Here is an 18,161-nt window from a genome sequence, read left to right as displayed (position 1 = left end):
AAATAGTATGTTTTTCCTTCTACCCTTCTAGTTCCTCAGCTGGGGCTTTATAACAGAAGATGGATTAACAAGAGAAGAATGTACAAATTTATTTAATGGAAAATGTTTTTGTGTCATGGAAGCCTTCATAAAGAAATGAAGACCCAAAGAGGTGATTAAACCTGAGTGTTTTTATGCTGTTTTGATGAGGAATGTAAAGTCATGGGAAAATGTGATAGAACAAAAGGGTAGAAAACTGAAGGGAGCTTATTCATTGTTCATTCAGATTCCCTTGGTGTTTTCTGAGATAAGGATATAGGCAGGGCACCACCCACATGAGAGTCTTATGACTTGCTTCAGAGGAGAAGGAGATCAGAGTCCTTAATGCACCTGTTGTTTCTCAGATTCCTCCAGCTTAAAATGTTCAACATGCTAAATTGCCATGTTTTGGGATAGCGTGTCCTGAACTCCATCAACTACAACTAAGTCAGTAGTAGGAAAAAGATCTTTGTTCTCACTTCAAGTGTGTATGTGTTTATGTGTGTGACAGAGAAAGAGAGAATTCAAGAAACATGAATTATATATTTCAGAAATTCATGCATTGTGAAAGAATATAAACATTATTTGAATCTTTTACCCAAAATCTATTAAATTACATTTAGATGGTATTTCTGTTCCAAGTCAAATTTCTTACATACCATTGTAAACTTACTCTAATTTTCTTAATAGGTCATTTACTTTTGAACACCCAAATTTTTAGACAGTGAAGTTACAAATTAAGTCCACATTATCTATAAGCAGTGTGTGCAATTTTACAATAAGCATGTCCTCAAGATCCATGCCCTTAGAGCAGGTTCTATATGCAGGACTATCTTTGAGCTTGAGAAACTCAATCTCCTTGGGTGATACCCAACAGGTGTGTACCTGATCCTTTGTTTTCCTTTGGCATGGCCCACTTTTACTGGGAGATTTTAATTGAATAAGTTGTTATGCTTTTATTTTTAAATTCAGAATCTTGGATCTGGACCAATAGGTTTTAATCAATCCAATTAAGGGAATGTAAGTGAGAGACCTATGAGAAAGGATGGATAATTTATGAGACCTAAATTTGTGAAACCATATTAAGGCAACATTCAGCTTTATGCTGAAACATCCAGGGTTGTAAAGAGCTGACAACCTACCCTTTTGTCATTCACATCACCTCCCCTCTTCTAAGAATAGATCCTTTTATAAACTAATTTGGCCCCACTGATGCACTGATTGAACAAATTGCAGATATTATGTCTTGATAGACAGACATGATGTACTAGGTGAAAGGAATTGCTGTAAAGAGGCCATTAGTAATGTGATGGTGAAGTGCTGGGGGAAGGGAAACATTCTATAGTCCTGTGATTAGGTCTTAGTCTTTTAGTGAGACTGTGCCTCACTGTGAACTTCACAAGTGTTTCACGTTTTTTTTCCTCTCTCCTTAGATAGAATAGGATGGCTAGAGTGACCTAGAGTTGGGTATTTCCCTTCCCCAGTCAGTTAGGACCTGGTTAATAGTTTCCCCTGGGTGTGGGGGGAGGGGGGCAGGCCTTGTTAAGAAGAACAAAGTGCTCTGATGTATTTCCAAGTGGTTTTCTCTTCTCTTTGCCAGAAGCACAAGGGGCTATTTTTTCTACTGTTTACTATTAGAACATGGTTGAGCCTGGAGGTAAATCTCACAAAACTGTGGAAGTCCCCCTGTGACTGTGTCCCCATGGAGATCTATCATCACCGTGCCTCCAGGATTCACCAATCCCAATTCAGGTTTCCTATCCTGACACTGGTTCTCTCTGTGGTTTCCACACATCAATTTCCACTCTGGGAGTCTGGGACTCCCTTTATTTGCCTGTCTGTCTCTACAATCTTGCGAACAGTGGTTTGCCCAATGTCTTCTCTTCTCCAGGCTCCTGACATGCTGAACCAGAAGCCAGAAGTTTCAAATGCATTTCAATCACTGCAAAAATTAGTAGTTCAAAAAATGCAGAGATCAAGGAAATAGATTGCTGAGAAATAAAACCCTGCAGCCTAGGAGGGAAACACACAATTTTAGTCTTATTTCTTTAAGTAAGGAAGTAAATGGATGATGCGTAATTATGAATATTTATATGGCAAAAACAGACCCATGGATAAGATGGTAAGTGTGATGAGGTGTTGTCTTTTTGTAAAGTGAGTTAGGACACCTTCTTCCATACAGGATTCTATCAAGCAGTTGCTGTAGCAAAAAAAGAAAGTAAAAAATGGAACACCTTGGTGAGCGGACATACTGAAATACATTAAGATATCTTATTCCTGATATAAGGAAAAAACCTTGGCCTTCTGAAAAGTGTCCAAAAAAAGCAAACTGGAAGAAAAGTCACAACCTTTAACTTGCATAGGCAACAAAGATGCTACAACCCTGAGAATTAGCTCCTTGTCAGCCAGTTATTTCCAAACTGCAGCAAGTAGATGATAAGATCAAGGTAATGGTTGAGAGACTTTTGGTTGGGCAAAAAGATTGTAACCATACCACTATTTTTCATCTTTAACATATATCAAATAGATTTAATCCTCTTAATGTGTTCTTAATATATGTTCCAATGGCATTCCAAGACATTTCCATTGACATGTGCCTGATATGAATTCAGTAGTCGTACAGAACATGAATATGGTATATTGCCCTCCAGTTAATAATTTGAATATGATGCCACACAAGGTATACTAGTTTACCACAAATTCAAAGATGACATTTGAAGTTTTATTTTCTGCATTTGACTCTCACTCTCAGTTCTTGGTTTGCTGGGGGAAAAATGTATGTTTGTTTTTCCTTGAGTATTATTTTTGTTGATTATGTATGATAAAATGGATGTCATAAGGACCAGGATACCTCTCATAATGTATTGCTCATAATTAAGGTGACTTATTAGAAAAATCCAATAATTAAAACTCTAATTGTGTAATTGTTATCTTCATAGGAAGTTTATAGAGACTCATCTGAAAACCATTCCCAGTCGTGCATTTTCAAATCTGCCTAATATTTCCAGGATGTAAGTCACTTTTTTAATATAAAGAGAAGTTTGCAACTGTGCCAGCCATGTTATTTTCTAAATGTGTTCTATCAAGAAAAATACTTGTTATACATTGTATCTGCATAAAACAATGATATTTGCATTTCCAATGTACTTGAAAAGTGTATGTAAAAGATGTTTATTTGATTTTGCTACATCTCCAATCCCGAATTCCTAATTTCTTAAACCTACTGCAAAATTAAATTCATTTGATCTTGACAATTTAATAATTCTCAACGTATTTTAATGTATCTTGGGATGCGACAACGTGTTAGCTGGGAATCTCTCCCATACACACACTGTCTAGTCCATCTCTCCTAGTTACGGATTCTTGATTCACTTTTTACCAGGACAAATGTTTACATTTTGTCAGAAATGTAGCTAATGATTTCAGACTTCTCTCATTAAAAAAACAAACAAAAAAAACCCACAAAAATAATTCTAAACCTTAGAAAACTGAATTGTTATGCACTCAAGAGTAAGGATAAAAAGGACTTCCATGTTGAGTTGACAAAGAGTGTAACTGTATATGAAATAAACCAGGGCCTTATTTCGTTTAATGGATTCTGACAAGCCACAAAGATAATTCAGGTACACCAAATGACAATACAACCAGGAGCAACCTGTGTTGGTTTTGGCTCAATTGATTCATTTCATGACCATTTATCGAGTGTCTGTTGTGTCATTTCAGGGGCATTTGACATTTTTAGTTGATACAACTAGAAAGGAGGGTGCTACTGGCATTGAATGGATGAGGCAAAGGATCTGCTGAACACCCGACAAGGCACAGGATATCCTCCCACAACAAAGAATTTTCTAGTCCAAAATGTCAACAGGGCTGAGACTGAGAAACCATTCCAGCTATGTATCTCTGCAGTCTTTGATTTCCTGAACAGCCCTTCTATTTCAAATTCTTGTCTCCTTTGATTTCCTTGATATTGTTCTCTCATCCTTCTTTTTAACATCTTACCTGAGCTACTCTTCCTCATCCTTACTCTCCTTTCCTCACTTCCTATTTCATTTCATTCAGTTCCTTAAATATCAGTTCATTCTTTCTTTTGTCCCAGTTCCTTCATACCCTCTTCTCCTTGAATGGACACTCCCATTCCTTTGGCTTCACTGTTACCCAATACAGTTAGTTCCTAAATGAGTATCTCTAGCCCTGACCTGTTGCTACAATTGAGGCCTGAATTAAAGCTTCTTCCCAAGTATGATCATCTTGATGTCCCACAGTCACTTCAAACAGCATAGCCAAAATAAACTCATCTTCCTGCTAAACTGTTCCTTCTTCTCCGTTTAACAGCACCAGCGTTTAGTGGCCTAAAAGTTAAACAACTTGAAATACCCTTCTCATCTTCTTATATAATTGCTTATTTGGTGTCTCTGCTTGGATGTCCCAATAGCTTGACCATTACTTTATTCATTCATTCAACAAATATTTATCGGGCCCTGGCTGACTCTGTGCCTGGCACTTTGCTAAATGCTTCACATATGACATCTGACAATACTCATGGAGTTTCCACATTCCTTCCTAAGAGATATACTATGGTGTAGTCAGTTAGAGAGTGCTGTGTAACTCATATAAGAAGCATCTTACCTAGATGGAGAGTGCGGTCATAGAGGGCTTCCTAGAGGAAATGACACTTAACTTGTGATCTGGGGGGGAAATAAGTAGAAAGATAGTTCCAAGAAGAAGGGAAAAGCTGCGCTGTTGGTTAAATTAAAATAAACTTGTTGAGGCTGAAGCTTAAGTGGGAAGAAGGGCAGTAGAGAGAAATGAAACTGGGGAATAAGCAAGTTCAAGGCCTTGTGAACCACGTAAAGGAATTTGAAATCTTCCCTAAGGTCCAAGCCACTAAATGGTTATCAGGATGGAAGTGGCAGATCAGGTGTGTTAGAAACATTCGCTTGTTCTGTGGAAAGGGAGTCAAATGGAGTAAGACTGGAGACAGGAAACTTGTGAGGATGTTGTTGCAGTGTCCCTGGGGCAGAGGGGATGGTGAACTGAATGCTAATGGTTGAGGGGAAATAAAGAAAAAGTGGCCAGATTTGAGAAATAAATAAGAGAACTAACAAACTCAAAAGTTGATTGATTTGGAGGTGGGAAGAGATGGAGAATTTCATCCAAGTGTCTGACCAGGACACCTGTGTGGTTGATGAGCATATTTGCTGAGATAGAGAAGTTTTGTGTGAATTTGCTGCAGAGAATCCAGGAGACAGTTAGGAGTTCGTTTGGGGCATATGGCATTTGAGTTACCTTTGAGGCATCAAGCAAGCTATGGGTCCAGCAGGTAATCAGGCCATAGACATGATTTTTCCTTCATTCCAGGCAGATGTAATTGGGACCAGTGAAGGGCATCATTGGAGAGGGATAGGCTAAAGAGAATGAAGAACAAACAATTTGGGGGTCCCTGAGAAGGCAAGAACAGATGGGATCCAAATAAAGGGATTGACTTGGTACAAGAAAATTGTCATCTTTTACATTGTAACAAGAAAGTAGTAGTAAGAGATGAAGCCATGCAGGTGATTAATAGGCTTATTGGTGGAGAATTCAAGGAATTCTCATCTCAAGCTTTCAATCTTTTCTACAAATTATTAAAAGATTATCTGCTAATTATTGAGGGTGAAGTTAGGAGAGTTAGAAATTTGAGAAGGTTTGAAATAAAAGTGATGGACAATAAAAGAGGGAGGGTTGGCTGAGATATACAGGACATCCAGGCAGATCTGAAGGTCCTGTTAAGACTTCCTCCGTGGAGAATATGCTGAATTCTCTAGTCTGGGTTAAATGTTTCCTGAAGCACATCAGAGCACTTATCACTGTATATGCTAATCTCATTTACGTACCTATATCACCCATTACTATGAGTTCCTTGAAGCTGGGGAACAGGTCTGTTTTGTCAATGCCCACTTACTGACACAGAGTAAATATTCAATAGATATTTGTTGAATGAAAACATGCAGAGATACATAAGTAATAGTTAAAGGTCTTGTCTGCCTAGGGGGCAAGAGAGAAAACATTTGGGCAATCCTGGATAGGTTTGTACTGGTTCAGTACAAATTTCCACCTATTATTCATGCATAATTATTAATAGCACCCTGTGTAACTCACAAAAATATCCTAGTTTGGATGATAAATGATATGGTCACCCTAGTGATTACATAAGACTTACATGCTAAGAAGAAATTTGAGGAAGAGATGGGATCTGATTTTTCCTGTTTATAAAAAAGGGATAAGCAAGCAGAGAATCACATCTTTCATCCCAGTGAATAAATGGTTCCTACATCTTGTCTTCCCAATTGAGCCATAAGAGCCCTTTAAGGATGTATCATTCAGTTGGAGAAACTGCAACTTCTTATGACGTGGACAGAATGACCATTCTAGTAACCCTTTGAGAAAGCTTCCCACTTCTAAACTAAGAAACTCAGGAGAAAATTCAGAGCAATAGGTATGATATAAAGTTAGGAAAACAAGTTTGTAGGTTTCAAAATTCATCTTTTCCTTCAAATGGCACAGCTTCATCCATTATAAATCTCTGCAGATCTCTACACACACATACACACACAAAAAATAATCTTTTCAATGTCTTCCATTGCTCCTTCCATATTAAAAATATATTTGGATTAAAATAATTTATGTAATGTTATCTACAAGTGGCAATGGCTTGGGTGACCTGATAAATAAAAGGATAATTATTTAGAGAATAGATAAAACAGAAAGTACAGGACCATTAGAACATTCCCAATGATGTGATAAAAACTCAAATAGAACAGAGTTCCTTTTATAAACATTGTATTAATTAAAACATTTTACTGGCAGATTTAATTCAAAATTTAAAGATAGTTTTTTTTTAAATAAAAGTATTTGCACATCATCCCTCATAAACTCTGATTTAGTTATCCTGGATCGAGTCTTAGACATATGTATCTTTTAAAAGCCTCCCAGGTAGTTTAGCTGAATGGCCAGGGTTGAGAATCTCTGTTATGACAACAGGTGGACACCATCTATTAATATTTAATTTTCCCAAATATAGAGATACCTCTCAATAAAAAGCAGTCACTGAGTTTGGCTGCGTTAGTCATTCTTATAACAAGATGGAATTTATGGAGGCTATTTGAAACAGTATTCCTTAGGTATTCTTGACAAGTTGTACTTAGAAGTTTCTCTTTTCTCTTTTATAATAATCAAAGCCTTTATTTGAGTTATCCCTTGCTTACAAAGTTCCAGAAAAGTCTTGAATTTTCAGATTAATCAAAATAAAGAAGTCTTGAGTAGACATGTAGTCACTACCCTATGGAATGTTCCCCTAGAGAATTATAAATTTCTCATCTTCTTTGAGACTCTATTTCTAATCCCATGCAGTTACACTGTTAAAAATGCCTCTTTTTTATTATTGTGTTCTTTTCTAATTTCTTTCATTTTCTGCTATTTTGAGTAATTCACCGTTTATTCATTACCTTAACACATATTCACTGAGGGTCTACTACATGCCAGGCACTATGACAGACACTCAAAATTCAAAGGCCACACAAAGCAGACACTGTTCTCCATTTCAGAGAATGTACAGCCTAATCAGACAATATCCAAACAATTAGAAAGTTGTACTGTGATAATTAATGAAAGGAGAAGTTCTTGGTGCAATAAGGGATACTTAAGGGAAATTTTACCTAATCGGGAAATTCAGGAAAAGCTTCTGCAGGAAGTGTCATTTAAATGAAACCTTAGGGATGAATAGGACCTAATGAATTGGGAAGCTTTCAGGTATCACAGGATTTGAAAAAAGTATAACTAATTGGAGCATAATTACGGAGAAATCATGGAGGTTATACATGTTGTCTGATCTGGGAAGCCCCTGACAAAGAAGTTTTAACAAAATCAATGTTTGAAGTATGTTTGGCATTCACAACCATACTAACTTTCTACTTTGCATTATATTTTTATGATATTCAGCTATTTGTCAATAGATGCAACTCTGCAGCGACTGGAATCACATTCCTTCTACAATTTGAGTAAAATGACTCACATGTAAGTACAATGAAAAGTGCAGCACAGACCCCACCATAGCCAGTCTTGATTGATAATTCTGGGCTCCAAATGGCTGTTAACAGCTGGGTGTTCGACCATGGTTCAAAACTTGTGTCTGATTAAATTCTTGACTTGTTCTCACAATTTGTTAATCCATCCAAAATCCCATTTCCATGGTTGAAAGGTAAAGTCAAAACTAGAAGTTCTCTTCTCAAATTGTCATTTCATTCTATTACTAGTATGTCAGCAGATTTCATTGGTGTGGATGTCAGTGAGTCAATACATATTTACTGACTACTAACTGGATTCCAGGCCTGTGCAAGATTCTGTATATCTAACATTTTTCCTCAGTTAGGAAAACATAGAAGAGAAATGTAGCTTCATGAGATTAGAACAGGAGTCAGGATATAAACTCTGGCCTTAGAGTTGATTATAATTGGGTCGGAACCCCGGCTTCTCTGTCCACCCACTGTCTAACCTTGCACAATCATGTAATCTTTCCTAGCCTCACATTCCTTATTTGTAAAATAAAGCTAATAAGAGTTTTAACTTCATATGGTGAGCATACATATTGAATGATATAATGCATGTAAGCATTAAGCACCATGCCTACCATGTTAAAACCAGGCAGCACATTTCGTCAATAATTATTCTGTTTTTATTTCTCTAGTCCATTACAATTGATTAAAAGTTGTAAATAATCACATTACATCCTTCTAGGCAGCCACTTAATTTTATGAAATACTATGAAATATTAACTATTTCCTTGAAGAAACAAAAATACCTATTTTCTATAAATACCTAGTATGTTCTAGACATTATGATAAACGTTCTATGTTCTATATTTAAGGCTCAAAAAAACAACCTTATTAAGTAGATATTATTTTTTTGTTATTTATATAAGGAAAATATAAATTCATAAAGGATAAATATGTTTTCCTTAGTCACTCAGTTACTAAAGGATCAGAGCAGAATCTTTACACCATAAATATCTTACTGGAAAATTCTTTCCCTATGCACTGCATTTGGCTGCCTTCAAGAACACTGAGGCTCAGAATGTTGCTTTTAGCTATGGTAGGCAAGCTTCCATCAGATCAATCATTACTCTGAAAGTAACTAGAGAAGCAAATCCTCAAAACAACATTCGATTGTTTTCCTCTTGAGGTGTTCTGTGAATTGTAATCAACAACTGAGAGGCTCCGACTGAACAGAAGATTAGGCAATATCATAGGGCTAGTGAATCAAAGATTGGAGTTCAGGACTTATGAAGAAGGAGGGCTCCTCAGTAAACTAACATCCCAAGATTTTAGCTGGGATCCCTAAACAGCTTCATCACAGAAGTATGGAAAATAGATCAACTCTCACAAAGACTAATGCCTGGCTTTGAATCAACAAAAAATAACAAGGCACAGAAAAAAAACAAAACAAGAACATATGGGGAAAAAAAGCAAGAGAAGAAAACAAACAACAGAAAATGAGAGGAATTTCAAATGTTAGAGTTTTGGAGTTATTAGGCACAGATCTTTAATTAATAACTATAATTAATATATTCAAAATTTTAAAGAGTAGAGAATTTCAAAATTGAATTAGAAACTATAAAAAGGATCAAATAGAAACAATAACTTAAAAATTCAATAACTGAAATAAAATCCAAGCACGAGTTTAACAACAAATTAGACACAGCTCAAAAGAGAATCAGTAACCTGGAAGATTAAGTCAGAAAAATATATCCAACCACAGCGCCTGGATGGCTCAGTCAGTTAAGCATCCAACTCTTGGTTTCAGCTCAGGTCATGATCTCATGATTCCATGGGACTGAGTCCTACATCAGGCTCCACAATGACAGTGCAGAGCCTGCTTTGGATTCTCTGTCTCCCTCTCTGCCCCTGCCCCACCCCCCCCCTTGTGCTGTCTCTGTCTCAAAATAAAGAAATAAACTTTAAATATATTTATATTTGTATTTATCCAGGCTGAAGCATGGAGAGAAAAAGAAAATAAAAAATATATGGCACAGTAAAAAGTCTGGAATACCTGTAATTGGGTCCCAAAAAAGAAAAGAGAAAGAAGGAGAGAAGCAATATTTAAAGAGAATTTTCTAAAATTCATAAAGGATGTCAAGTCACAGATATAATTACCACAAACCCCAACAGGATAAATATAAAGAAAACACATCAAGGCACGTCATGGTAAAGGTATTAAAAACCAAAGACGATGTGAAAATCACTAAAAGCAGCCAAAGGGGAAAAAACACATATACACTTTCAAAGAAGTAGAAACAGGATTGATAGTTGATCATTCATTCAACAGAAATGATACAGTCTATAAAAGCAATAGAAAGATACCTACGATAAGGATAACAACAAAATTAACAATGGTAAATATCTGCCAATTTCTTCGAAATTGAAGGCAAAAGAAAGACATTTCAAGCAAACAAAAGTTCTTCATATGAAGAACCTACTAAAGGGAATTTTAAGGTTAAAGGAAAATAATGCCAAATAGTTGCCCAGAAGTACAGAAGGAAATGAAAAGCAAGCAATACAAAAGGTAAATATAAATGACACTGGACTGCACAAAACTAAACAAAAAATATTTTTCTGGGTTTAAAATACAGGCAATTCTTGGGGCTCAGTAGGTTAAGCATCTGACTGGCTCAGGTCATGATCTCACAGTTTGTGGGTTCGAGCCCTGCATTGGGCTCTGTGCTGACAGCTCAGAGCCTGCTTCAGACTCTGTGTCTCCCCCTCTCTCTGCCCCTTCCCCGCTCACATTCTGTCTCTCTCTCTCTCTCTCTCTCTCTCTCTCTCAAAAATAAGTAAACATTTAAAAAAAAATTAGGGGCACCTGGGTGGCTCAGTCGGTTAAGTGTCCAACTTCAGCTCAGGTCATGATCTCACAGTTTGTGAGTTCAAGCCCCGCATCAGGCTCTGTGCTGACAGCTCAGAGCCTGGAGCCTGCTTCAGATTCTGCGTCTCCCTCTCTCTCTGCCCCTCCCATGCTCGCACTCTGTCTCTCTCTCTCTCTCAAAAATAAATAAACACTAGAAATATTTTAAATAAATAAATAAATAAATAAATTTAAAAAACAGGCAATTCTTGTGCTGCATGATGGGTGTAGGATCATAAAACTGCATGCTGAAACTATGCAAAGTGATCTTAATAATCAATGAAAAAATTAGGATTGTTTTGTGACTTTTAAAAGTGTTTATCAAAACAGTAAAATCTCCTTTACTGTTGGTTATAAATGCATAGGGGAAGGAAAAATAGTACACTGATACTTATTTAGCACACTGTAATTTTAAACTTTAAAATTAAAGTTTACAATTAAAATGTTTTATTTCTTTGTAAAAAAAAATCAAGAGTAGTTTGAACAGTACATGCCTTTTTCTCTTTGCTATGTAACTTACTAGAACATCACGTCAATGTCTTGGCAAATTGTCATTCTTCTTTCTAGGTCTGGATCAGTTTCCAATATTTAATTCTCTGCTCTTTCAATGTCATAAAATATTTCTTACAGTTCTTTTAATTGAATTTTGTTTTTTTAATCAGCATCTTTTCTTTTGGGGCATTTTCATCCTTTCATTCACAACCATTTTGCTCAGTAATGTCAATAATTTGCCCTCACAAATTTCCTGTGATTGAATATCTAGAGTCTCTCAAATAGTGGATGTATCAACATTCACACGCTCAGCTATTTCTTCTATGACTCCATTTACATTCAATTCAAATTTCACTTCCAGCATTATTACATTTTGTTCCTCTGCTGCACTTTTATCTCTGCCGGTCAGTTCCCTCTTTCAATTATCCACTTTTGCAAAATGTCATATGGGTTTACCACTGGAAGGCAAGGAGCCAATACAGCTGCACAGTGTTACTGTTTATAGATGAACTGGATAACAGATGCTCAGTGACTGATGACCAATGACTTTGAAAGAAGTGTAACTGGTCACCTATAATGATACACATCTGTTATGTACATAGTGATGCATAGACTGAAGAGCTGGCAGCAAAGTTTTGTGCAATTATTCACACAATATATTATGATAGCCAAAATTTGAACCATGTGGTCGGGACCAGATATTATTTAAATTTAACTAAATAATGGTAACTGAATATTATGCATATTGGAACCATGCAAAGCAAGGACTAACTATATCCACAGAATTAAAATACACAATAGCAAATAAAGAATGGGAGGCTTATAAGTGGTGTTAAATTGTTCTAAGGTCCAGGACACCTGGGCGCCTCAGTCGGTTAAGCGTCCGACTTCAGCTCAGATTATGATCTCACGGTTCATGAGTTCAAGCCCTGTGTGGGGCTCTGTGCTGACAGCCTGGAGCCTGTTTCAGATTCTGTGTCTCTCTCTCTCTCTCTCTCTCTCTCTCTGCCCCTCCCCTGCTCATGCTCTTTCTGTCTCTCTCTCTCTCAAAAATAAATAAACATTAAAAAAAATTTTAATTGTTCTAAGGTCCTTGAATTGTCTGAGAAATGGTAACAGTACTAACTTGTATTAGACTTTTTTTAATGTTTTTATTTATTTTTGAAGGAGAGAGAGAGACAGAGCATGAGCAGGGGAGGAGCAGAGAGAGAGGGAGACACAGAATCCGAAGCAGGCTCCAGACTCAGACCTGTCAGCACAAAGCCTGTCGCGGGGCTCTAACCTATGAACCGCAAGATCATGACCTGAGCGGACGTCAGATGCTTGACCAACTGAGCCACCCAGGCACCCCTTGTGTTAGACTTTTATAAATAATGAATACATGTTTTAATCCATAGGGCAACAACTAAAATAATTGTAAAAGAATGGATAACTAACAAGCTAATAGTAGTGAGGAACAGAATAATAAAAATAATTAATACAAAAAAGAGCAAGAAATTAGAATAAAGAACTTCTGCAACAAATAGATTTAACCCCAAGTAATATTTATATTAACTGTGTTAAATGTAAAAGGACTTACTATTCTAGTTAAAATACAAAGATTGCCAGATAGGTTAATAAAACAAAAAATTCAATAGTATGCTGCTTACAAGGGACATATGTTAAACACAATGATATAAAAAGACTGAAAGTGTAAGGATAAAAATATTAACATGCAAACAATAACTAAGAGAAAATTGATATAAATATACCAATACATGTTGACCATGAAGTCTTCCTGTATATAAAAAGGGAAATTTTATTATGATAAAAAGAATTACTATAGACAGATATAATGATTTTAAATTTGAATATCTGTAAGGGCATAGCTTCAAACCATGTAAAAGCAGAAATGTATAGAACTGAAAAAAAAATAGATAATCCACAATCATAGTGGGGATTTGTTTTAATAGGGTTTGGGGTGCCTGGGTGGCTCAGTTGGTTAAGCGGCCGACTTCGGCTCAGGTCATGGTCTCGCGGTCCGTGAGTTCGAGCCCTGCGTCATGCTCTGTGCTGACAGCTCAGAGCCTGGAGCCTGTTTCAGATTGTCTCCCTCTCTCTGACCCTCCCCCGTTCATGCTTTGTCTCTCTCTGTCTCAAAAATAAATAAACGTTAAAAAAAAAATTTTTTTTAAAATAGGGTTTTATCTTATAGACTATGTATACCAAAAAAGTAATACTGATAAGAAATTAATAAGGTTTGAAGAACATCATTTGCAAACTTAAGCTTACTGACTTGTATAATATATTGTACCCAACAATTGCAGAGTACATATTCTTTCTTTTCAAGGACACATGTAATATTTATTAAAATTGACCACATGCAGGGGTGCCTGTGTGGCTCAGTTGGTGGAGCAGGTGGCTCTTTATCTTAGGGTCTTAAGTTCAAGCTCCACATTGGGTGTAGAGTTTACTTAATTAAAAAAAAATTTTTTTTTTAAAAATTGACCATATGCAGAGCCATGAAAGCAAGTCTCAATAGCTTACAAAAAATTAAAATCAAGTATGTTCTCTGACTAATAAAAAATGCACTTCTAAATAACCACGGGTCAAAGAAGAAATCACAGTAGAGACTAGGAAGCAATTTTAACTTAAGTGACAATAAAAATATGACAAATCAAAACCCATGAGATGCAGTTAAAGTCATAGTTAAAAAAAATGTACGGCTTTAAAAAGACAGATTAAAAATGAAGGCTGACGATAAATTACGTATTTTACGTATCTATGACAAGAAATTTACAAAGGAACAGCAAATTGAAACTAAAGAAAGTACAATATCCAAGAGAACTGAGAATCTAGGTCAGTAAGAACAACGGCTTAAATTCAAAACCAAATCTCCAGACTCCAAATATAACGCTCCCTTATTATACCATTTTGATTCTCCACCCCTCTCCAAAAAAAATCAAAGAAATTAATTTGTGACAAAGCTCCATATACATCCTGCAGCTCTTAAAAGCAACTGTTTTGTTTTTATTGTGGCCTTTTCCTCATAAAGATTCTAGTAGTTAACATTTCTCTTAGAAATATCCATTTTCTCCCTCTGAGGGAAAGTGTTAACTTTGAGGAGGAAAGAAAACTATTAAATACAAAAACTAAAAGGAAGACGAGTTTAGAAATGGATTTTTAAAAGGATATCTCTCTTATGTATATGAGGTCTTAAGAGTCTAACATCTTAGAAAATAGGAGAATAACGCATCTTGCCTTTCTCCAGATCTGCCTAATACATATCTGCAAATGATTTTCGTTGGCACAAAGGAAAAGGATAGTGAAGACTTTTGGGCTCCTACCACCCAAATGCTTAATGCCTTTAGTCTGTTATCATTTATTAAGAAATGACTATAAACAAAGCATTATACTACTTGCATGAGAAAAACAGAGCTAAAGAATCCCTCTCCCTCCCTCAAAGAATTGAGATAGACAGGAAAGCATGAAACAAAATATCAATACAGAGGGGCACCTGGGTGGCTCAGTAGGTTAAACAGCGGACTTGGGCTCAGGTCATGACCTCACCACTTCTGAATCTGAGCCCTGCATGGGCCTCTGGGCTAACAGCACAGAGCCCAGAGCCTGCTTCAGATTCTGTGTCCCTCTCTCTCTGCCCCTCCCCCGCTCATGCTCTGTCTCTCTCAAATATAAATAAACATTAAAAAAATTGTTTTTAAGGTATCAATAAAGAATGATTTGTTTCATCTATAAACAGCATAGCACCATCAGCCAAACCTCCCTAGGACTCTTGAGCAGAGAACTGAAGCCCTCTGATTTATTTAGGAAACAGGCCCTTCATCAAGTTGGATTTGCTACAATATAGATACTGAAGTGTAGATGGCAAATGTCAGTGCATATTGTCAACACTTACTGAAAGGCCTCAGTAAGAACATTAGCAGTTAAAGAACATAATGCTACTCTGTTTCATGGATGTCTTTCCTCAGCTGCCCTCTTCCTCCCTTTCGGCTGTGTGATTTGGTAAATAGGCTGTATGGAAGGACTCACAGCCCATCATCCCCACTTCTAAAGGTCCTTTCACTACTTTTTTCAAATGTCTCTGCTAATGTACTACATTACTCCTCTGAGCTCACTTCCCACTTCATGCTTAGACTGTACTCTGTGGTAGGAATTGCAATGCTAGAAAATATGCACTAAAATTGTTGGTGACCTAGATCTGGCATTCCAAAGATAAAAAGCTACCTATTCATTCAACAAATAGTTACGTTTAACCCTGTGCTAACGTTATGCTAAATTACATCTTAGCTATACACAGGATTCAAGACAGTGGATCATTCTTTTTTATTTTATTTGAGAGAGAACAAGCGAAGGAGAGGGGCAGAGAGAGAGAGGGAGAGGGGGAGAGGAGGAGGGAGGGAGAGAGAGAAAGAATCTCAAGCAGGCTCCATGTTCAATGTAGAGCCCAATATGGCGCTCGATCCCATCACCCTGGGTCATGACTTGAGCCAAAATCAAGAGTCAGGAGCTCAACCAACTGAGCCACCCAGGTACCCCTCATTATATTCTTACCTAAACCCTCCTCCCTTGGCCTCTGTGATTCCACACTCCTGGTCATCCTCTACCATGCTGGTCAGTCTTTCTCATTCTCCTTTCCTGGTTCGTTATACTTCCTCACTTTTAAACACTGGGGTTCCACGTGGCCAAGTGCTGTGTCTTCTTCTCTTCTTACTCTGTGATTCTCCCCCATGTGACCTTATCCAACTATTCTCAGATTGACATAACTGGTCCAGGCCTCTCTTTTTATTCTTGGGCCATTTACCTTTTGGTCTCCTTGACATCTCCTCTCAGATGTCTCACATGTATGTCACTCCTTAAATGTCCCAAATGAAATCTACCTCTTCCTCCAAAATCCACCACTCCTACGGTATTTGCTGAGGCAGTACATGGCATTTCCATTCATCTTATTGCAAATTCCAGACACCTGAGGGGTATCACTATACCTTCTTTCCTCACCACCCCCCTCTAATCCTTCACCACATACTGTTAATTTTACTACTCTAATATATAAAAAGTATACCCTTTACTCTCCACTGCCATGACCCTTGCTCAAGCCATCATAATTTCTTGCTTGGGATACAGTAATTTCATAGCTTAACTAATCTTGCCTGTTTGGGACCCCTCTAATTCATTTCTGCACAATAGCCAGAGTGATTTTGCTCTTAAGATAAATCCACGGTTTTCAAAGGAAACTTCCAGGCCCAGGACTGCAGCTGGCCCCTGCCCACATCTGTCTCCTCATCTCACTCCATTCCTGTGAACCTGTGTTCTTTAATTCCTTGGACAGTCCAAGATCTTCCCCACCTGAAGACCTTCAAATGCTTTTGCCTGTGTCTACCAAGTTCTTTAATCTCAGTCTTTGCCCATTTAACTCTACTGATTATTTATTTTCTCTTCCTGAATATTACTTAGACATACCCTGGATCCTACCCACCCACCCCCCACCTACATTATTCTCCTTGTGAATCCATCATTGAATCCTCTACAGAACTTATTAAAATTTGTGATTATACAAATGTGTGATAATAGTTTCCACAAGGCAGTGTGTTTTATGTGCCAATCACCTACATCAAACTACAAAGAAACTATCAGATTAAAGCCCCCAAAAGGAACAAGTGGATATATACTGAACACACTCTTTTAAAATAATGAATTGAAAGAGGTCAGTCTGAATTAATAAAAAATCTGATGGATAGAACATTTAGTATATGTATGTACTGACATATGTTTAGAAAATGTACTATCTCCCAACACTATGCTAAATGTTCAACACTTCACTTAATCTTTGCACTTGTAAGTAGCTACTATAATTTTATAGTAAGAAAATTGAGTTCAATAACTTTATGTATTTATATATAAAATATATTTTATATAATTGGACCTTGCTTTTATATCCAGTCTGACAATCTCTGCCTTTCAGTTGGAGTAGTTGGTCCATTACATTTACTTCAGTTATTGATATAGTTGAAGTCTGCCATTTTCAATTATTTTCTATTTATCTTCTTTGTTCCTTTATTCCTCCTTTGGCTTCTTTTGGATTAATCAGTTTGTCTTTGCTTTTGTTTTTTTAATATTTTATTCTACCTTTTAACTTTTTAGCTCTTTGTAATATTTTTTGTGGTTATTCAAGGGATTACAAAATACATCCTTCATTTAACATAGTCCATCAAGAAGGCTTATTATACCAATGCCCATGACATGTAAGAAACTTAAAATTATTACTGCATTTACCTCTTCCCATCTTCAGTGATATTTTTGCCACATATTTTATTTCTATATATGTTATAAATTCCATAATACATTACTATATTTTTTAAAGAGTTGATTGACTTTTAAAGAATTTAAGTGAAACTAGTCTCTTATATATACTCACATATTTAATGTTTCCAGTGTTCATTCTTTCCATTGATTCAATCATTTCTGTAAGTTTGAAGGACTTCCTTTAGCATGTTAGTGTGGTTCTGCTGGCCACAAATTTTGTCAGCTTTCTTTATCTGAAGACACTTTTATTTTACCTTAATATTTAAAAATTATTTTCACTGGGTATAGACTTCTAACAAGGCAATCTGTTTCAGCCCTTTGAAGGTATCTTTCAATGTCTTCTGGCCTTCATTGTTTCTGATGAGTAGTCATTCCTATTCTTATCATTGTTCTCCTATAACGAACATGCCCTC

At 36.6% G+C, this 18,161-nt stretch overlaps 1 protein-coding gene across 1 annotated transcript in view; it reads left to right on the top strand.

Annotated features, from left to right (window-relative positions):
- Window positions 1-18,161, top strand: part of TSHR (thyroid stimulating hormone receptor) — a 165,373-nt gene that overhangs the window by 84,259 nt on the left and 62,953 nt on the right. Inside the window, exons 2-3 of the mRNA XM_047079814.1 lie at window positions 2,958-3,029; window positions 7,999-8,073. Coding sequence (XP_046935770.1) covers window positions 2,958-3,029; window positions 7,999-8,073 — 147 coding nt within the window. The remainder of the gene's footprint in view (window positions 1-2,957; window positions 3,030-7,998; window positions 8,074-18,161) is intronic.

Source organism: Lynx rufus, unplaced genomic scaffold, assembly GCF_022079265.1.
Source record: "Lynx rufus isolate CCGP_SWC_20201006 ecotype Redwood Valley unplaced genomic scaffold, mLynRuf1.p SCAF_17, whole genome shotgun sequence".
NCBI classification, from domain to species: Eukaryota; Metazoa; Chordata; class Mammalia; order Carnivora; family Felidae; genus Lynx; species Lynx rufus.
This window is presented reverse-complemented; position numbering and strand designations above follow the sequence as displayed.